The following is a 22,463-nucleotide window of genomic DNA, read 5'->3' on the forward strand; positions in this document are numbered from 1 at the left end:
CACTTTATTTTAAGAATGTGAAATGTCAGAATAATAGTAGAGAGAATGATTTATTTCAGCTTTTATTTCATTCATCACATTCCCAGTGGGTCAGAAGTTCACATACACTCAATTAGTATTTGGTAGCATTGCCTTTAAATTGTTTAACTTGGGTCAAACGTTTCGGGTAGCCTTCCACAAGCTTCTCGCAATAAGTTGGGTGAATTTTGGCCCATTCCTCCTGACAGAGCTGGTGTAACTGAGTCAGGTTTGTAGGCCTCCTTGCTCGCATATGCTTTTTCAGTTCTGCCCACAAATTCTCTATAGGATTGAGGTCAGGGCTTTGTGATGGCCACTCCAATACCATGACTTTGTTGTCCTTAAGCCATTTTGCCAGAACTTTGGAAGTATGCTTGGGGTCATTGTCCATTTGGAAGACCAATTTGCGACCAAGCTTTAACTTCCTGACTGATGTCTTGAGATGTTGCTTCAATATATCCACATAATTTTCCTTCCTCATGAAGCCATCTATTTTGTGAAGTGCACCAGTCCCTCCTGCAGCAAAGCACCCCCACAACATGATGCTGCCACCCCCGTGCTTCACGGTTGGGATGGTGTTCTTTGGCTTGCAAGCCTCCCCCTTTTTCCTCCAAACATAACGATGGTCATTATGGCCAAACAGTTGTATTTTTGACCAGACCAGAAGACATTTCTCCAAAAAGTACGATCTTTGTCCCCATGTGCAGTTGCAAACCGTAGTCTGGCTTTTTTTATGGCGGTTTTGGAGCAGCGGCTTCTTCCTTGCTGAGCGGCCTTTCAGGTTATGTCGATATGGGACTCGTTTTAATGTGGATATAGATACTTTTGTACCTGTTTCCTCCAGCATCTTCACAAGGTTCTTTGCTGTTGATCTGGGATTGATTTTCATTCATTCATCTCTAGGAGACAGAACACGTCTCCTTCCTGAGCGGTATGATGGCTGCGTGGTCCCATGGTGTTTATACTTGCGTACTATTGTTTGTACAGATGAACGTGGTACCTTCAGGCATTTGGAAATTGCTCCCAAGGATGAACCAGACTTGTGGAGGTCTACAATTTGTTGTAGACTTGTGACTTGTGGAGGTCTTGGCTGATTTCTTTTGATTTTCCCATGATGTCAAGCAAAGAGGCACTGAGTTTGAAGGTAGACCTTGAAATACATCCACAGGTACACCTCCAATTCACTCAAATAATGTCAAGTAGCCTATCAGAAGCTTCTAAAGCCATGACATAATTTTCTGGAATTTTCCAAGGTGTTTAAAGGCACAGTCAGCTTAGTGTATGTAAACTTCTGACCCACTGGAATTGTGATACAGTGAAATAATCTGTCTGTAAACAATTGCTGGAAAAATGACTTGTGTCATGCACAAAGTAGATGCCCTAACCGACTTGGCAAAACTACAGTTTGTTTACAAGAAATTTGTGGAGTGGTTGAAAAACGAGTTTTAATGACTCCAACCTAAGTGTATGTAAACTTCTGACTTCAACTGTATTCTGCGCATGTGACAACATTTGATATTCGATTTAAACCTGTTCTGGTTAATGCGTCGTACCATTTGAATAATGTCCAATCGACATAATAATTATTATAATGATGATGATGATGATGATGATGATGATAATAATAAATTGCATTTAAAAACCCAAGGACTACATGGAACTCTGTTACACATCTGGTAACTGATGCAAGTAGTAGAATTAGATTTAAAATACACCATATGGAACAACGGGACTGTGAAGAGACACTACTGCTGTACATATCATTATAGTATATCTACTGCTGTACATATCATTATAGTATATCTACTGCTGTACATATCATTATAGTATATCTACTGCTGTACATATCATTATAGTATATCTACTGCTGTACATATCATTATAGTATATCTACTGCTGTACATATCATTATAGTATATCTACTGCTGTACATATCATTATAGTATATCTACTGCTGTACATCTCATTATAGTATATCTACTGCTGTACATATCATTATATATCTACTGCTGTACATATCATTATTATATCTACTGCTGTACATATCATTATATATCTACTGCTGTACATATCATTATAGTATATCTACTGCTGTACATATCATTATAGTATATCTACTGCTGTACATATCATTATATATCTACTGCTGTACATATCATTATAGTATATCTACTGCTGTACATATCATTATAGTATATCTACTGCTGTACATATCATTATAGTATATCTACTGCTGTACATATCATTATAGTATATCTACTGCTGTACATATCATTATATATCTACTGCTGTACATATCATTATAGTACATCTACTGCTGTACATATCATTATAGTATATCTACTGCTGTACATATCATTATATATCTACTGCTGTACATATCATTATATATCTACTGCTGTACATATCATTGTAGTATATCTACTGCTGTACATATCATTATAGTATATCTACTGCTGTACATATCATTATAGTATATCTACTGCTGTACATATCATTATAGTATATCTACTGCTGTACATATCATTATAGTATATCTACTGCTGTACATATCATTATAGTATATCTACTGCTGTACATATCATTATAGTATATCTACTGCTGTACATATCATTATAGTACATCTACTGCTGTACATATCATTATAGTACATCTACTGCTGTACATATCATTATAGTACATCTACTGCTGTACATATCATTTTTAGTACATCTACTGCTGTACATATCATTATAGTACATCTACTGCTGTACATATCATTATAGTACATCTACTGCTGTACATATCATTTTTAGTACATCTACTGCTGTACATATCATGTTTAGTATTCCTAGTGTTTCGTTGCTTATAGATTGCATCTGTATTTACTGTTACAGTGCTATTTAAATTGTTTATTGTTATAATTATTTGTGTACATGTTTGACATTTTACTGGATTGTTACAGCTAGTAACAAACATTTTGCTGCGTTTTGTGTACGCTAACCTTTGATCGTATCTTGATTGAATGACTAGTTAACTTGGAGTGTCTGCCCCTGTCCTCGCTCTGTGTTTGCGAGAGTGTGTCAGCGTACAATAGGTTGATCGTCTGTTTTTCTCAGACACAAAGGCAGTTCCAGCCGCTCTGCCACCACACCTGCGTAGCTGTGTGTGTGTGTGTGTGTGTGTGTGTGTGTGTGTGTGTGTGAGAGAGAGAGAGCGAGACAAAAGGAGAGAGGGGCAGAGAGAGAGAGACGGACAGACAGAGAGGCAGACAGAGAGAGAGCAAGAGGCAGGCGGAAAAATAGGGAGTGAAAGAGAAAGAGAGCGAGAAGGTTTGAAAGACAGAGCCAGGGAGGGGTAGAGGGAGAAAGAGACAGCCAGGGAGGGGTAGAGGGAGAAAGAGACAGCCAGGGAGGGGTAGAGGGAGAAAGAGACAGCCAGGGAGGGGTAGAGGGAGAAAGAGACAGCCAGGGAGGGGTAGAGGGAGAAAGAGACAGCCAGGGAGGGGTAGAGGGAGAAAGAGACAGCCAGGGAGATGTAGAGGGAGAAAGAGACAGCCAGGGAGGTGTAGAGGGAGAAAGAGACAGCCAGGGGAGGTGTAGAGGGAGAAAGAGACAGCCAGGGAGGGGTAGAGGGAGAAAGAGACAGCCAGGGAGGGGTAGAGGGAGAAAGAGACAGCCAGGGAGGGGTAGAGGGAGAAAGAGACAGCCAGGGAGGGGTAGAGGGAGAAAGAGACAGCCAGGGAGGGGTAGAGGGAGAAAGAGACAGCCAGGGAGGGGTAGAGGGAGAAAGAAACAGCCAGGGAGGGGTAGAGGGAGAAAGAGACAGCCAGGGAGGGGTAGAGGGAGAAAGAGACAGCCAGGGAGGGGTAGAGGGAGAAAGAGACAGCCAGGGGAGGGGTAGAGGGAGAAAGAGACAGCCAGGGAGGGGTAGAGGGAGAAAGAGACAGCCAGGGAGATGTAGAGGGGAGAAAGAGACAGCCAGGGAGGTGTAGAGGGAGAAAGAGACAGCCAGGGAGGTGTAGAGGGAGAAAGAGACAGCCAGGGAGGGGTAGAGGGAGAAAGAGACAGCCAGGGAGGGGTAGAGGGAGAAAGAGACAGCCAGGGAGGGGTAGAGGGAGAAAGAGACAGCCAGGGAGGGGTAGAGGGAGAAAGAGACAGCCAGGGAGGGGTAGAGGGAGAAAGAGACAGCCAGGGAGGGGTAGAGGGAGAAAGAGACAGCCAGGGAGGGGTAGAGGGAGAAAGAGACAGCCAGGGAGGGGTAGAGGGAGAAAGAGACAGCCAGGGAGGGGTAGAGGGAGAAAGAGACAGCCAGGGAGGGGTAGAGGGAGAAAGAGACAGCCAGGGAGGGGTAGAGGGAGAAAGAGACAGCCAGGGAGGGGTAGAGGGAGAAAGAGACAGCCAGGGAGGGGTAGAGGGAGAAAGAGACAGCCAGGGAGGGGTAGAGGGAGAAAGAGACAGCCAGGGAGGGGTAGAGGGAGAAAGAGACAGCCAGGGAGGGGTAGAGGGAGAAAGAGACAGCCAGGGAGGGGTAGAGGGAGAAAGAGACAGCCAGGGAGGGGTAGAGGGAGAAAGAGACAGCCAGGGAGGGGTAGAGGGAGAAAGAGACAGCCAGGGAGGGGTAGAGGGAGAAAGAGACAGCCAGGGAGGTGTAGAGGGAGAAAGAGACAGCCAGGGAGGGGTAGAGGGAGAAAGAGACAGCCAGGGAGGGGTAGAGGGAGAAAGAGACAGCCAGGGAGGGGTAGAGGGAGAAAGAGACAGCCAGGGAGGGGTAGAGGGAGAAAGAGACAGCCAGGGAGGGGTAGAGGGAGAAAGAGACAGCCAGGGAGGGGTAGAGGGAGAAAGAGACAGCCAGGGAGGGGTAGAGGGAGAAAGAGACAGCCAGGGAGGTGTAGAGGGAGAAAGAGACAGCCAGGGGAGGGGTAGAGGGAGAAAGAGACAGCCAGGGAGGGGTAGAGGGAGAAAGAGACAGCCAGGGAGGGGTAGAGGGAGAAAGAGACAGCCAGGGAGGGGTAGAGGGAGAAAGAGACAGCCAGGGAGGGGTAGAGGGAGAAAGAGACAGCCAGGGAGGGGTAGAGGGAGAAAGAGACAGCCAGGGAGGGGCAGAGGGAGAAAGAGAGGCAGAGAGCAATAGCGAGAGAAAGAGAGACCGACAAAGGGAGAGACGGAGAGAGTGACAGAAATAGACCAAGAGAGAGATGGAGGGAGAGACAGACAGACATAGAGATGGAGAGATGACTGAAAACAGGATTAGTGTAGTTGGGTTTTAAGGCAGAAAATGTTGACAGATGAGAAGCCGGTTCTGATCTGCTACACAGTAAGTTTTAAGGCAGAACATGTGGACAGATGAGAAGCCGGGTCTGGTCTGCTACACAGTACGTGGTTAGTGACCAGTGTTTAACACTAATGATGACCTAAGGATATGCTCTGTCCTTAGGAGGAGGCTTAAAGCGCTGGGCACCTTGCTATGACATCATTATCTGAGTTATACCTACGGAGGAGCGGCTTCTATGAAGGAACTTGGATGTCCTTTGAGCTAGCTAGCTAACAAGCTTGTGTGTGCAGAGCGATACCAGATTTAAAAACACGTCTTACCTTTTTTGCAGTTAGTAAACTTGAAACGTGGTAAATAGGCCTGCAGTATCCTTAACGAGCATTGAAAAAGTTCATCTATTCTTCTCTAGCTAATTAAAAATATCTCTTCTGAATCACACATGCAACATCAGTACAGTAACCTATGGCAACGTCAGTACAGTAACCTATGGTAACGTCAGGTCAGTACAGTAACCTATGGTAACGTCAGGTCAGTACAGTAACCTATGGTAACGTCAGGTCAGTACAGTAACCTATGGTAACGTCAGTACAGTAACCTATGGTAACGTCAGTACAGTAACCTATGGTAACGTCAGGTCAGTACAGTAGCCTATGGTAACGTCAGGTCAGTAACCTATGGTAACGTCAGGTCAGTAGCCTATGGTAACGTCAGGTCAGTACAGTAACCTATGGTAACGTCAGTACAGTAACCTATGGTAACGTCAGTACAGTAACCTATGGTAACGTCAGGTCAGTACAGTAACCTATGGTAACGTCAGGTCAGTACAGTAACCTATGGTAATGTCAGGTCAGTACAGTAACCTATGGTAACGTCAGGTCAGTAACCTATGGTAATGTCAGGTCAGTACAGTAACCTATGGTAATGTCAGGTCAGTACAGTAAACTATGGTAACGTCAGGTCAGTAACCTATGGTAACGTCAGGTCAGTAACCTATGGTAACGTCAGGTCAGTAACCTATGGTAACGTCAGTACAGTAACCTATGGAAACATCAGGTCAGTAACCTATGGCAACGTCAGTACAGTAGCCTATGGTAACGTCAGGTCAGTACAGTAACCTATGGTAACGTCAGGTCAGTACAGTAACCTATGGTAACGTCAGGTCAGTACAGTAACCTATGGTACCGTCAGGTCAGTAGCCTATGGTAACGTCAATACAGTAACCTATGGTAACGTCAATACAGTAACCTATGGTAACGTCAGTACAGTAACCTATGGTAACGTCAGGTCAGTAACCTATGGTAACGTCAGGTCAGTACAGTAACCTATGGTAACATCAGGTCAGTAACCTATGGTAAGGTCAGTACAGTAACCTATGGTAACGTCAGTACAGTACAGTAACCTATGGTAACGTCAGGTCAGTAACCTATGGTAACATCAGGTCAGTACAGTAACCTATGGTAACGTCAGGTCAGTAACCTATGGTAATGTCAGTACAGTAACCTATGGTAACGTCAGGTCAGTACAGTAACCTATGGTAACGTCAGTACAGTAACCTATGGTAACATCAGGTCAGTAACCTATGGTATCGTCAGTACAGTAGCCTATGGTAACGTCAATACAGTAACCTATGGTAACGTCAGGTCAGTACAGTAACCTATGGTAACGTCAGGTCAGTAGCCTATGGTAACGTCAATACAGTAACCTATGGTAACGTCAATACAGTAACCTATGGTAACGTCAGGTCAGTAACCTATGGTAACGTCCGGTCAGTACAGTAACCTATGGTAACGTCAGGTCAGTACAGTAGCCTATGGTAACATCAGGTCAGTACAGTAACCTATGGTAACATCAGGTCAGTAACCTATGGTAACGTCAGGTCAGTAACCTATGGTAACATCAGGTCAGTAACCTATGGTAACGTCAGGTCAGTACAGTAACCTATGGTAACGTCAGGTCAGTACAGTAACCTATGGTAACGTCAGTACAGTAACCTATGGTAACGTCAGTACAGTAACCTATGGTAACGTCAGGTCAGTACAGTAGCCTATGGTAACGTCAGGTCAGTAGCCTATGGTAACGTCAGGTCAGTACAGTAACCTATGGTAACGTCAGTACAGTAACCTATGGTAACGTCAGGTCAGTACAGTAACCTATGGTAACGTCAGGTCAGTACAGTAACCTATGGTAACGGCAGTACAGTAACCTATGGTAACGTCAGGTCAGTACAGTAACCTATGGTAATGTCAGGTCAGTACAGTAACCTATGGTAACGTCAGGTCAGTAACCTATGGTAACGTCAATACAGTAACCTATGGTAACGTCAGTACAGTAACCTATGGTAACATCAGGTCAGTAACCTATGGCAACGTCAGTACAGTAGCCTATGGTAACGTCAGGTCAGTACAGTAACCTATGGTAACGTCAGGTCAGTACAGTAACCTATGGTAACGTCAGGTCAGTACAGTAACCTATGGTAACGTCAGGTCAGTAGCCTATGGTAACGTCAATACAGTAACCTATGGTAACGTCAGGTCAGTAACCTATGGTAACGTCCAGTCAGTACAGTAACCTATGGTAACGTCAGGTCAGTACAGTAGCCTATGGTAACATCAGGTCAGTACAGTAACCTATGGTAACATCAGGTCAGTAACCTATGGTAACGTCAGGTCAGTAACCTATGGTAACGTCAGGTCAGTAACCTATGGTAACATCAGGTCAGTACAGTAACCTATGGTAACGTCAGGTCAGTAGCCTATGGTAACATCAGGTCAGTACAGTAACCTATGGTAACGTCAATACAGTAACCTATGGTAACGTCAGTACAGTAACCTATGGTAACATCAGGTCAGTACAGTAACCTATGGTAACGTCAGGTCAGTAGCCTATGGTAACGTCAATACAGTAACCTATGGTAACGTCAGTACAGTAACCTATGGTAACGTCAGTACAGTAACCTATGGTAACATCAGGGCAGTAACCTATGGTAACGTCAGGTCAGTACAGTAACCTATGGTAACGTCAGGTCAGTACAGTAACCTATGGTAACGTCAGTACAGTAACCTATGGTAACATCAGGTCAGTAACCTATGGTAACGTCAGGTCAGTAACCTATGGTAACGTCAGGTCAGTAACCTATGGTAACGTCAGGTCAGTACAGTAACCTATGGTAACGTCAGTACAGTAACCTATGGTAACGTCAGGTCAGTACAGTAACCTATGGTAACGTCAGTACAGTAACCTATGGTAACATCAGGTCAGTAACCTATGGTAACGTCAGGTCAGTACAGTAACCTATGGTAACATCAGTACAGTAACCTATGGTAACGTCAGTACAGTAACCTATGGTAACGTCAGTACAGTAACCTATGGTAACGTCAGGTCAGTACAGTAACCTATGGTAACGTCAGTACAGTAGCCTATGGTAACATCAGTACAGTAACCTATGGTAACGTCAGTACAGTAACCTATGGTAACGTCAGTACAGTAACCTATGGTAACGTCAGGTCAGTGCAGTAACCTATGGTAACGTCAGTACAGTAACCTATGGTAACGTCAGTACAGTAACCTATGGTAACGTCAGGTCAGTAACCTATGGTAACGTCAGGTCAGTACAGTAACCTATGGTAACGTCAGTACAGTAACCTATGGTAACGTCAGGTCAGTACAGTAACCTATGGTAACATCAGTACAGTAACCTATGGTAACGTCAGGTCAGTACAGTAACCTATGGTAACGTCAGGTCAGTACAGTAACCTATGGTAACGTCAGGTCAGTACAGTAACCTATGGTAACGTCAGGTCAGTACAGTAGCCTATGGTAACGTCAGGTCAGTAACCTATGGTAACGTCAGTACAGTAACCTATGGTAACGTCAGGTCAGTACAGTAACCTATGGTAACGTCAGGTCAGTACAGTAACCTATGGTAACGTCAGGTCAGTAGCCTATGGTAACGTCAGGTCAGTACAGTAACCTATGGTAACGTCAGGTCAGTACAGTAACCTATGGTAACGTCAGGTCAGTACAGTAACCTATGGTAACTTCAGGTCAGTACAGTAACCTATGTTAACGTCAGGTCAGTACAGTAGCCTATGGTAACGTCAGGTCAGTAGCAGTAACCTATGGTAACGTCAGGTCAGTACAGTAACCTATGGTAACGTCAGGTCAGTACAGTAACCTATGGTAACGTCAGGTCAGTAGCCTATGGTAACGTCAGGTCAGTACAGTAACCTATGGTAACGTCAGGTCAGTACAGTAACCTATGGTAACGTCAGGTCAGTACAGTAACCTATGGTAACGTCAGGTCAGTACAGTAACCTATGGTAACGTCAGTACAGTAACCTATGGTAACGTCAGTACAGTAACCTATGGTAACGTCAGGTCAGTACAGTAGCCTATGGTAACATCAGTACAGTAACCTATGGTAACGTCAGTACAGTAACCTATGGTAACGTCAGTACAGTAACCTATGGTAACGTCAGGTCAGTACAGTAACCTATGGTAACGTCAGGTCAGTAACCTATGGTAACGTCAGTACAGTAACCTATGGTAACGTCAGTACAGTAACCTATGGTAACGTCAGGTCAGTAACCTATGGTAACGTCAGGTCAGTAACCTATGGTAACGTCAGGTCAGTAACCTATGGTAACGTCAGGTCAGTACAGTAACCTATGGTAACGTCAGGTCAGTAACCTATGGTAACGTCAGGTCAGTACAGTAGCCTATGGTAACGTCAGGTGCAGTAACCTATGGTAACGTCAGGTCAGTAACCTATGGTAACGTCAGGTCAGTACAGTAACCTATGGTAACGTCGGTCAGTACAGTAACCTATGGTAACGTCAGGTCAGTACAGTAACCTATGGTAACGTCAGGTCAGTACAGTAACCTATGGTAACGTCAGGTCAGTAACCTATGGTAACGTCAGGTCAGTACAGTAACCTATGGTAACGTCAGGTCAGTACAGTAACCTATGGTAACGTCAGGTCAGTACAGTAACCTATGGTAACGTCAGGTCAGTACAGTAGCCTATGGTAACGTCAGGTCAGTAACCTATGGTAACGTCAGTACAGTAACCTATGGTAACGTCAGGTCAGTACAGTAACCTATGGTAACGTCAGGTCAGTAAGAATGGTAACGCCAGGTCAGTACAGTAGCCTATGGTAACGTCAGTTCAGTAACCTATGGTAACGTCAGTACAGTAACCTATGGTAACGTCAGGTCAGTACAGTAACCTATGGTAACGTCAGGTCAGTACAGTAACCTATGGTAACGTCAGTTCAGTACAGTAACCTATGGTAACGTCAGTACAGTAACCTATGGTAACGTCAGGTACAGTAACCTATGGTAACGTCAGGTCAGTACAGTAACCTATGGTAACGTCAGGTCAGTACAGTAACCTATGGTAACGGTCAGTACAGTAGCCTATGGTAACGTCAGGTCAGTACAGTAACCTATGGTAACGCAGGTCAGTACAGTAACCTATGGTAACGTCAGGTCAGTACAGTAACCTATGGTAACGTCAGGTCAGTACAGTAACCTATGGTAACGTCAGGTCAGTACAGTAACCTATGGTAACGTCAGTACAGTAACCTATGGTAACGTCAGGTCAGTACAGTAACCTATGGTAACGTCAGGTCAGTACAGTAACCTATGGTAACGTCAGTACAGTAACCTATGGTAACGTCAGTACAGTAACCTATGGTAACGTCAGGTCAGTACAGTAACCTATGGTAACGTCAGTACAGTAACCTATGGTAACGTCAGGTCAGTAACCTATGGTAACGTCAGGTCAGTAACCTATGGTAACGTCAGGTCAGTACAGTAACCTATGGTAACGTCAGGTCAGTAACCTATGGTAACGTCAGGTCAGTACAGTAGCCTATGGTAACGTCAGGTCAGTAACCTATGGTAACGTCAGGTCAGTACAGTAACCTATGGTAACGTCAGGTCAGTACAGTAACCTATGGTAACGCGTCAGTACAGTAACCTATGGTAACGTCAGGTCAGTAACCTATGGTAACGCTCAGTACAGTAACCTATGGTAACGTCAGGTCAGTACAGTAACCTATGGTAACGTCAGGTCAGTACAGTAACCTATGGTAACGCAGGTCAGTACAGTAACCTGTGGTAACGTCAGGTCAGTACAGTAACCTATGGTAACGTCAGGTCAGTACAGTAACCTATGGTAACGTCAGGTCAGTACAGTAACCTATGGTAACGTCAGGTCAGTAACCTATGGTAACGTCAGGTCAGTACAGTAGCCTATGGTAACGTCAGGTCAGTAACCTATGGTAACGTCAGTACAGTAACCTATGGTAACGTCAGGTCAGTACAGTAACCTATGGTAACGTCAGGTCAGTACAGTAGCCTATGGTAACGTCAGGTCAGTAACCTATGGTAACGTCAGTACAGTAACCTATGGTAACGTCAGGTCAGTACAGTAACCTATGGTAACGTCAGGTCAGTACAGTAACCTATGGTAACGTCAGGTCAGTACAGTAACCTATGGTAACGTCAGGTCAGTACAGTAACCTATGGTAACGTCAGGTCAGTACAGTAACCTATGGTAACGTCAGGTCAGTACAGTAACCTATGGTAACGTCAGGTCAGTAGCCTATGGTAACGTCAGGTCAGTACAGTAACCTATGGTAACGTCAGGTCAGTACAGTAACCTATGGTTCAGAAGGGGGAGGGTTATGTATCCTATCTGTAGGTGATGGCTTTGATATGGAAGGTTTGGGAATCGCTTCCTTTTAGGTGGTTGTAGAATTTTCTGTTTTTTGATAATTAGCTGGTATCGGTCTAATTCTTCTCTGCATGCATTATTTGGTGTTTTACGTTGTACACAGAGAATTTTTTTTGGCAGATTTCTGCATGCAGAGTCTCAATTTGGTGTTTTGTCCAATTTGTGACCATAAAGGGCAATGGGTTCTATAAATGATTCAAGTATTTTTAGCCAGATTGTAATTGGTATGTCGAATTTGATGTTCCTTTTGATGGCATGGAAGTTAACCCAGATTGTTTTCAGGTTTGTAGACTAGTTAACCCTGATTGTTTTCAGGTTTGTAGACTAGTTAACCCAGATTGTTTTCTGGTTTGTAGACTAGTTAACCCAGATTGTTTTCAGGTTTGTAGACTAGTTAACCCAGATTGTTTTCAGGTTTGTAGACTAGTTAACCCAGATTGTTTTCAGGTTTGTAGACTAGTTAACCCAGATTGTTTTCTGGTTTGTAGACTAGTTAACCCAGATTGTTTTCAGGTTTGTAGACTAGTTAACCCAGATTGTTTTCAGGTTTGTAGTGTGTATCACCCTTTCTGTCCGGTCCTGTTTCTGCTGTGTGCATGTCTCACAGAGCTTTCGGGACCCCACCTCCCTTTCTTTGTCTGGTCGTGACAGAGTGTGACAGAGAACGGTTTATGGACTGGGGCGCCGTACTTGAGTGGATTAACATGGAGGGGGGTCAGTACCAAGGGGTCGTTCAGCTACGGTGTTGGTTTCATGACCACCACAGATGTCTTGTGGGAAATGGATACACCGTGTGTAGGGAGAAGCCACAGAGGGCCGTGTCTGTTTCCTCATCACCCTACTGGGAAGGAGATAATTCACCTTCTTGTTTACCAAGTCTGCCTTTCCCGGGGTGAGACACGAGTTGTTTCTATGATTTAATCCAAATAAAATGTAACATTTGATTTGATCAATGTTTTTTTTTTTTTGTGACATAAACATTGGATTATTTGGTTTCTATTCATAAATCTGGATTATATTGGCAAATGTATAGTATGAATAGCATTTCAGGAATGTTCATGAAAAGGTTGAGTATACACACACACACACACACACACACACACACACACACACACACACACACACACACACACACACACACACAATGTGTCTACTGACAAGCCCCCAGACAAGGAGCAATATGTGGCGTAGAAGAACCAGACAGAGATATCATGGATTTAGTATAAATATTTAAAATATTTCATAAGGCATCATAAAAATCTGTCAACACACAAAATAAAAATAAAAAATACAAATTCTTACTAAAGAACGTGACTCAAATCAGTCCAAATCAATATCAATATTGACCCCCCAAAAAAAGATTTACAAAGACATTCGTTGTTTAAAAAAAAAAAAAAGTTCAACGTTTTTTCACATTTACATATTAAAACAGTTTTGCATGCAGATTTGGTCAGGTATGAAAGACCCATCTCAACAGCGAACAGCCTTGTTTATGAAAGACCCATCTCAACAGCGAGCAGCCTTGTTTATGAAAGACCCATCTCAACAGCGAGCAGCCTTGTCTACAGTAAATGGAAGCATTAGTTAGTCCAATACGGTGAATATATGAAGATCTTAGTGAACGTTACACTAGAGTCCATAACTGGAACATGGAGTCTTCACTACCACCGGTCCCATTTGTTCAGAACACCTTGGAAATACCGACATGGCGGCCGGCAGAACACACATAGAGTACTATTATAGCACAGACTACAGTCAAGTGTTACTTAAGATGACATGAATCACTCAGCTCTCTCTCTCTCTCCTGTGTGTGTGTGTGTGTGTGTGTGTGTGTGTGTGTGTGTGTGTGTGTGTGTGTGTGTGTGTGTGTGTCACTCAGCTCTATCTCTCTCTGTGTGTGTGTGATGTGTGTGTGTGTGTGTGTGTGTGTGTGTGTGTGTGTGTGTGTGTGTGTGTGTGTGTGTGTGTGTGTGTGTGTGTGTGTGTGTGTGTGTGTGCTGTGTGTGTGTGACTCAGCTCTCTCTCACAACACAATATACAACAATGACAGGTAACACCGTGGAGCTTGGTCACGTGTTCCAGTCACCGCTGTCACAACAAAAGGCCTTTCGTCAGCCGAAACACTCGTTGACAAAGTGGCATTTTATCCACCTCAATCTTTCTCTATGTCTTTAATGTTTACCGCATTAATTACTATTATTACAATAGTTTCTCTAACACCAAGAGGGTCTCTGGAATCCTGGTGTTGTCATGGCGACTGCCTCGGGCAGGAGGACGAGTTCCAAGGCTGTTCAGGTGTGAGGTCCAAACTCTCTCAAAACGACCGCACCTTTTTCCCTCGTTTCATACTTTGGACCAGAGCCACATCCTCCAGATGGTCTTCCGTCATCTTTGTACCGTTACCCATAATGCTTCAGCAGAGGGTCTTGAGCGCCCCGGAGGCGCAGAGCAGCGTCTGCATGTGGTAAGGGGGCGGAGACACCAGATCCTCCTCCACCGCTTGCTCCGCCCTGAAACTGAACGGCTGGAAGGGAACCTTCTTCCTCAGGATCTGGCCGATGCCCATAGAGGGGAACTTACTGTGCTGGGGGCTGTCTGGCTCAACGCTGCCCCTGATGGACGGAGGACTGAACGCAGATGACGGGTTGAGGGGACTGAAGGCTGATTTGGGCGGGGAGAAGGCTGAGCCTCCAGGTGGGCTACCGAAGATACTAGGGGGGTTGTCACCCAGGTTAGAGGAGGACTTTTTCGGCTGGGGGTCGACGATGAGGACGGGCGGGCTGGGGATAGTCGCCTTTTTTAAGTAGGACGAATCAGGGTGGAAGGCCGAGACGTGTCGCGGAGGAGAGAAGGTCCCATTGGTCAGTTTGTACCAGGGTGTGGCCGAGGCGGGGACCACGACGTCGTCGATTGGCTCGGCTTTGGAGAGGGAGTCATAGGAGTGCATGCCGATTGGAGAAGGAGCCGGAGGGGCGGGGATGTGGTCTGGGCTGGTATTGGCTGCCTGGAGGGTTTCTAGGTGCCTGGTTGGCTGTGACGGGAAGAGGGGGTGGATCTCTAGGTATTCCATGGACGACGAGGCAACGGTGCCGGACGGGGCGAGAGGAGAGGCACGGTGGAAGTTACCCGTTACCGCTCGCAGCAGACCTGAGAAAGATGAGGAGAGAGAGGAAGAGGAGAGAGAGGAAGAGAGAGAGAGAGAGAGAGAGAGAGAGAGAGAGAGAGAGAGAGAGGTCTTACCTTCTGGGGCTGACATGTATCCACACAATGGTGGTCTTTTTACCCTAACATAAAACCAATCAGTCCATGGGACTGGACCACTCAGGAACACTCAACACCTCTTGGAAAGCCATTCTGGTGTGTCTTTGGCATGAAAATGTGTGTAAAATGTCTCACTGAATAATACAACTAAATCTCAGGGTTAGATTTTCAGAAGACTGAGGCGGGTTTTCCTCTAACTTTTTACCCAGACTTCCCTGCTTTTATATTTATTTTGATCCTGACAAACTCCCCGGTTCCTGCCGGTGACAAGCATACCCATAACATGATGCTGCCACCACAATACACACCCATAACATGATGCTGTCACTACAATACATACCCATAACATGATGCTGCCACATCAATACTTGAGCAATTTTGAGAAAAACAAATGAAATGTATTTATATAGCCCTTCTTACATCAGCTGAAATCTCAAAGTGCTGTACAGAAACCCAGCCTAAAACCCCAAACAGCAAGCAATGGGGAGTTTGGGGTGAAGAGAGGATGGGGTGGAGGTTTGAAGGATGGAGGGATGGAGGGTTTGGGGTGGAGGGATGGGGTGGAGGTTTGGGATGGAGGGATGGGGGTTTGGGATGGAGGTTTGGGGTGGAGGGATGGGGGTTTGGGGTGGAGGGATGGAGGGATGGGGTGGAGGGATGGGGGTTTGGGGTGGAGAGGGTGGGGTGGAGGGATGGGGGTTTGGGATGGAGGGATGGGGTGGAGGGATGGGGGTTTGGGATGGAGGGATGGGGTGGAGGGATGTGGGTTTGGGATGGGGGGGTTTGGGGTGGAGGGATGGGGGTTTGGGGTGGAGGGATGGGGGTTTGGGGTGGAGGGATGGGGTGGAGGTTTGGGATGGAGGGATGGGGTGGAGGGATGGGGGTTTGGGGTGGAGGGATGGGGTGGAGGTTTGGGATGGAGGGATGGGGGGTTTGGGATGGAGGTTTGGGGTGGAGGGATGGGGGTTGGGGTGGAGGGATGGGGGGTTTGGGATGGAGGGTTGGGATGGAGGGATGGGGGTTTGGGGTGGAGGGATGGAGGAAAGGAGGGATGGGGTGGAGGGATGGGGTTTGGGGTGGAGGGTGGGGTGGAGGGATGGGGATTTGGGATGGAGGGATGGGGTGGAGGGATGGGGGTTTGGGATGGAGGGATGGGGTTTGGGGATGGAGGATGGGGGTTTGGGATGGAGGGATGGAGGGATGGGGTGGAGGGATGGGGGTTTGGGATGAAGGGATGGGGGTTTGGGATGGAGGGATGGGGTGGAGGGATGGGGGTTTGGGGGTGGAGGGATGGGGGTTTGGGATGGAGGGATGGGGGTTTGGGGTGGAGGGTGGAGGGGTGGGGGTTTGGGGTAGAGGGTGGGGGTTTGGGGTGGAGGGATGGGGGTTTGGGGTGGAGGGATGGGGTGGAGGGATGGGGGTTTGAGGTGGAGGGATGGGATGGAGGGATGGGGTGGAGGGATGGGGGTTTAGGGGTGGAGGGATGGGATGGAGGGATGGGGTGGAGGGATGGGGGTTTGGGGTGGAGGGATGGGATGGAGGGATGGGGTGGAGACGATGGGGTTTGGGGTGGAGGGATGGGGTTTGGGGTGGAGGGATGGGGGTTTGGGGTGGAGGGATGGGATGGGATGGAGGGATGGGGTGGGGTGGAGGGATGGGGGTTTGGGATGGAGGGTGGGGTGGAGGGTGGGATGGAGGGATGGTTTGGGGTGGAGGGATGGGGGTTTGGGGTGGAGGGATGGGGTGGGGTGGGGTGGAGGGATGGGGTGGGATGGGGGTGTGGGATGGAGGGATGGGGTGGAGGTTTGGGATGGAGGGGTGGAGGGTGGGATGGAGGGATGGTTTGGGGTGGAGGGATGGGGGTTTGGGGTGGAGGGATGGGTGGGGTGGGGTGGAGGGATGGGGTGGGATGGGGGTGGGGGATGGAGGGATGGGGTGGAGGTTTGGGATGGAGGGATGGGATGGGGTGGAGGGATGGGGGTTTGGGATGGAGGGATGGGGTGGAGGTTTGGGATGGAGGGATGGGGTGGAGGGATGGGGGTTTGGGGAGGAGGGATGGGGGTTTGGGGGTGGAGGGATGGGGATGGAGGGATGGGGGTGGGGTGGAGGGATGGGGGTTTGGGGTGGAGGGATGGGGGTTTGGGGTGGAGGGATGGGGTGGTGGAGGGATGGGGGTTTGGGATGGAGGGATGGGGGTTTGGGGTGGAGGGATGGGATGGAGGGATGGGGGTTTGGGATGGAGGGATGGGGGTTTGGGATGGAGGGATGGGGGGTTGGGTGGAGGGATGGGGGTTTGGGATGGAGGGGTGGAGGGTGGGATGGAGGGATGGTTTGGGGTGGAGGGATGGGGGTTTGGGGTGGAGGGATGGGGTGGGGTGGGGTGGAGGGATGGGGGTGGGATGGGGGTGTGGGATGGAGGGATGGGGTGGAGGTTTGGGATGGAGGGATGGGATGGGGTGGAGGGATGGGGGTTTGGGATGGAGGGATGGGGTGGAGGTTTGGGATGGAGGGATGGGATGGGGTGGAGGGATGGGGGTTTGGGGGAGGAGGGATGGGGGTTTGGGGTGGAGGGATGGGATGGAGGGATGGGGTGGGGTGGAGGGATGGGGGTTTGGGGTGGAGGGATGGGGGTTTGGGATGGAGGGATGGGGGTTTGGGGTGGAAGGGTGGGGTTTGGGGTAGAGGGGTGGGGGTTTGGGGTGGAGGGATGGGGGGTTTGGGGTGGAGGGATGGGGTGGAGGGATGGGGTTTGGGGTGGAGAGATGGGATGGAGGGATGGGGTGGAGGGATGGGGGTTTAGGGTGGAGGGATGGGATGGAGGGATGGGGTGGAGGGATGGGGGTTTGGGGTGGAGGATGGGATGGAGGGATGGGGTGGAGCGATGGGGTTTGGGGTGGAGGGATGGGGGTTTGGGGTGGAGGGATGGGGGTTTGGGGCTGGAGGGATGGGATGGGATGGAGGGATGGGGTGGGGTGGAGGGATGGGGTTTGGGATGGAGGGGTGGAGGGGGTGGGATGGAGGGATGGTTTGGGGTGGAGGGATGGGGGTTTGGGGTGGAGGGATGGGGTGGGGTGGGGTGGAGGGATGGGGTGGGATGGGGGTGTGGGATGGAGGGATGGGGTGGAGGTTTGGGATGGAGGGATGGGATGGGGTGGAGGGATGGGGGTTTGGGGATGGAGGGATGGGGTGAGATTTGGGATGGAGGGATGGGATGGGGTGGAGGGATGGGGGGGTTTGGGGGATGGAGGGATGGGGGTTTGGGGTGGAGGGATGGGATGGAGGGATGGGGGTGGGGTGGAGGGATGGGGGTTTGGGGTGGAGGGATGGGGGTTTGGGGTGGAGGGATGGGATGGAGGGATGGGGTGGGGTGGAGGGATGGGGGTTTGGGATGGAGGGATGGGGGTTTGGGGTGGAGGGATGGGATGGAGGGTGGGGGTTTGGGATGGAGGGATGGGGGTTTGGGATGGAGGGATGGGGTTGGGTGGAGGGATGGGGGTTTGGGATGGAGGGGTGGAGGGTGGGATGGAGGGATGGTTTGGGGTGGAGGGATGGGGGTTTTGGGGTGGAGGGATGGGGTGGGGTGGGGTGGAGGGATGGGGTGGGATGGGGTGTGGGATGGAGGGATGGGGTGGAGGTTTGGGATGGAGGGATGGGATGGGGTGGAGGGATGGGGGTTTGGGATGGAGGGATGGGGTGGAGGTTTGGGATGGAGGGATGGGATGGGGTGGAGGGATGGGGGGTTTGGGGAGGAGGGATGGGGGTTTGGGGTGGAGGGATGGGATGGAGGGATGGGGTGGGGTGGAGGGATGGGGGTTTGGGGTGGAGGGATGGGGGTTTGGGGTGGAGGGATGGGATGGGATGGAGGGATGGGGTGGGGTGGAGGGATGGGGGTTTGGGATGGGGGTTTGGGGTGGAGGGGATGGGATGGAGGGATGGGGGTTTGGGATGGAGGGATGGGGGTTTGGGATGGAGGGATGGGGGTTGGGGTGGAGGGATGGGGGTTTGGGATGGAGGGATGGGGTGGAGGTTTGGGATGGAGGGATGGGGGTTTGGGGTGGAGGGATGGGGTGGAGGTTTGGGATGGAGGGATGGGATGGGGTGGAGGGATGTAGGGATGGAAGGATGGGGTGGAGGGGTGGGATGGGGGTTTGGGGTGGAGGGATGGGGGTGGGGTGGAGGGATGGAGGGATGGGGTGGAGGGGTGGGATGGATGGATGGTTTGGGGTGGAGGGATGGGGGTTTGGGATGGAGGGATGGGGTGGAGGGTTGGGATGGAGGGATGGGGTGGAGGTTTGGGGATGGAGGGATGGGGTGGAGGGATGGGGGGTTTGGGATGGAGGGATGGAGGGATGGGGTGGAGGGATGGGGGGTTTGGGATGGAGGGATGGGGTGGGGGTTTGGGATGGAGCAATGGGGTGGAGGGTGGGATGGAGGGATGGGTTTGGGGTGGAGGGATGGGGTGGGGTGGAGGGATGGGGTGGGATGGGGGTTTGGGATGGAGGGATGGGATGGGGTGGAGGGATGGGGGTTTGGGATGGAGGGATGGGGTGGAGGGATGGGATGGGGTGGAGGGATGGGGGTTTGGGATGGAGGGATGGGGTGGAGGTTTGGGATGGAGGGATGGGATGGGGTGGAGGGATGGGGGTTTGGGATGGAGGGATGGGATGGGGTGGACGGATGGGGTGGAGGGATGGGGGTTTGGGGTGGAGGGATGGGGTGGGGTGGAGGGATGGGGGTTTGGGGATGGAGGGATGGGGGTTTGGGATGGAGGGATGGGGGTTTGGGGTGGGGGTTTGGGATGGAGGGATGGGGTTTGGGATGGAGGGATGGGGGTTTGGGATGGAGGGATGGGGGGGTTTGGGGTGGAGGGATGGGGTGGGGGTTTGGGATGGAGGGTTTGGGGTGGGGGTTTGGGGTGGAGGGATGGGGTTTGGGATGGAGGGATGGCATCAGCCATTGTTGTTGAGAGCAGTCAGTGCTCCAGCCTGTATGTGTCTCTCTCTCTGTGTGTGTGTGTGTGTGTGTGTGTGTGTGTGTGTGTGTGTGTGTGTGTGTGTGTGTGTGTGTGTGTGTGTGTGTGTGTGTGTGTGTGTGTCTCTCTCTCTCTCTCTGGTCTCACCATTCCTGTGCTTCTTCTCCTTGCTAGGGCCCTTGCTGACGGCCAGATAGACAGGAGTCTGTTTAGGAGGGATGGTGACCTTCTCTACGTGTTTCCTCCACTGGGTCTGGAAGTACTCGTTCTTCTCTGTCTTCTTCTCTTTCTCCTGGTACACCTTTTCCTGGAGGACAGAGACGTTATACCAACGTTATTATAATGTTTATACAACTTGGTGCACCTTTTCCTGGAGGACAGAGACGTTATTATAATGTTTATACAACTTGGTACACCTTTTCCTGGAGGACATCAAACCTCCTCACGCTACAGAAACAGGAGATCTGCTCCTGCCCTATGAGCCATTCTGTACTCCAGGTGTTGTTTACCCTAACCTACCCTGTGTTGTTGTTTACCCTAACCTACCCTGTGTTGTTGTTTACCCTAACCTACCCTGTACTCCTGGTGTTGTTTACCCTAACCTAGCCTGTGTTGTTGTTTACCCTAACCTAGCCTGTGTTGTTGTTTACCCTAACCTAGCCTGTGTTGTTGTTTACCCTAACCTACCCTGTGTTGTTGTTTACCCTAACCTAGCCTGTGTTGTTGTTTACCCTAACCTACCCTGTGGTGTTGTTTACCCTAACCTACCCTGTACTCCTGGTGTTGTTTACCCTAACCTAGCCTGTGTTGTTGTTTACCCCAACCTACCCTGTGTTGTTGTTTACCCCAACCTACCCTGTGTTGTTGTTTACCCCAACCTACCCTGTACTCCTTGGAGAGCCTCTTCATCTTGTTGTTGAGCAGGAAGTAGACAGCCAGGGTGTGACAGGCTCTATTGGTGAGCACGGCGCTCAGCACCTCGCTGTGTTTATAACCCATCCTCTCTGTCATGTGCAGTAGAACCATGTGGTTGATCTCCTCGATGTGGATCCTAGAGAGACAGAGAGACAGAGAGAGGTTAGCCATCAGACCTGTGTGTTTACCTGTTGAGGTAGAGTGCTCCAGTGTTAGCGTTAGCCATCAGTCCTGTGTGTTTACCTGTTGAGGTAGGGTGCTCCAGTGTTAGCGTTAGCCATCAGACCTGTGTGTTTACCTGTTGAGGTAGAGTGCTCCAGTGTTAGCGTTAGCCAGGTGACCTGTGTGTTTACCTGTTGAGGTAGGGTGCTCCAGTGTTAGCGTTAGCCATCAGACCTGTGTGTTTACCTGTTGAGGTAGGGTGCTCCAGTGTTAGCGTTAGCCATCAGACCTGTGTGTTTACCTGTTGAGGTAGGGTGCTCCAGTGTTAGCGTTAGCCATCAGTCCTGTGTGTTTACCTGTTGAGGTAGGGTGCTCCAGTGTTAGCGTTAGCCATCAGTCCTGTGTGTTTACCTGTTGAGGTAGGGTGCTCCAGTGTTAGCGTTAGCCATCAGTCCTGTGTGTTTACCTGTTGAGGTAGGGTGCTCCAGTGTTAGCGTTAGCCATCAGTCCTGTGTGTTTACCTGTTGAGGTAGGGTGCTCCAGTGTTAGCGTTAGCCATCAGTCCTGTGTGTTTACCTGTTGAGGTAGGGTGCTCCAGTGTTAGCGTTAGCCATCAGTCCTGTGTGTTTACCTGTTGAGGTAGGGTGCTCCAGTGTTAGCGTTAGCCATCAGTCCTGTGTGTTTACCTGTTGAGGTAGGGTGCTCCAGTGTTAGCGTTAGCCATCAGTCCTGTGTGTTTACCTGTTGAGGTAGGGTGCTCCAGTGTTAGCGTTAGCCATCAGTCCTGTGTGTTTACCTGTTGAGGTAGGGTGCTCCAGTGTTAGCGTTAGCCATCAGTCCTGTGTGTTTACCTGTTGAGGTAGGGTGCTCCAGTGTTAGCGTTAGCCATCAGTCCTGTGTGTTTACCTGTTGAGGTAGGGTGCTCCAGTGTTAGCGTTAGCCAGGTGACCTGTGTGTTTACCTGTTGAGGTAGGGTGCTCCAGTGTTAGCGTTAGCCATCAGTCCTGTGTGTTTACCTGTTGAGGTAGGGTGCTCCAGTGTTAGCGTTAGCCATCAGTCCTGTGTGTTTACCTGTTGAGGTAGGGTGCTCCAGTGTTAGCGTTAGCCATCAGTCCTGTGTGTTTACCTGTTGAGGTAGGG

General features: G+C 49.3%; 1 protein-coding gene across 1 annotated transcript in view; it reads right to left on the reverse strand.

Moving 5' to 3' along the window:
- Positions 1-13,998: 13,998 nt before the first annotated feature.
- LOC106604043 (hormonally up-regulated neu tumor-associated kinase homolog A-like) overlaps positions 13,999-22,463 on the reverse strand; it is a 43,615-nt gene continuing 35,150 nt past the window's right edge. The window contains exons 8-10 of the mRNA XM_045717474.1: positions 21,129-21,297; positions 20,394-20,553; positions 13,999-15,160 (exon numbers count right to left, since the gene is read on the reverse strand). Coding sequence (XP_045573430.1) covers positions 14,427-15,160; positions 20,394-20,553; positions 21,129-21,297 — 1,063 coding nt within the window. The 3' untranslated portion in view covers positions 13,999-14,426. The remainder of the gene's footprint in view (positions 15,161-20,393; positions 20,554-21,128; positions 21,298-22,463) is intronic.

Source organism: Salmo salar, chromosome ssa04 (genome assembly GCF_905237065.1).
Source record: "Salmo salar chromosome ssa04, Ssal_v3.1, whole genome shotgun sequence".
NCBI classification, from domain to species: domain Eukaryota; kingdom Metazoa; phylum Chordata; class Actinopteri; order Salmoniformes; family Salmonidae; genus Salmo; species Salmo salar.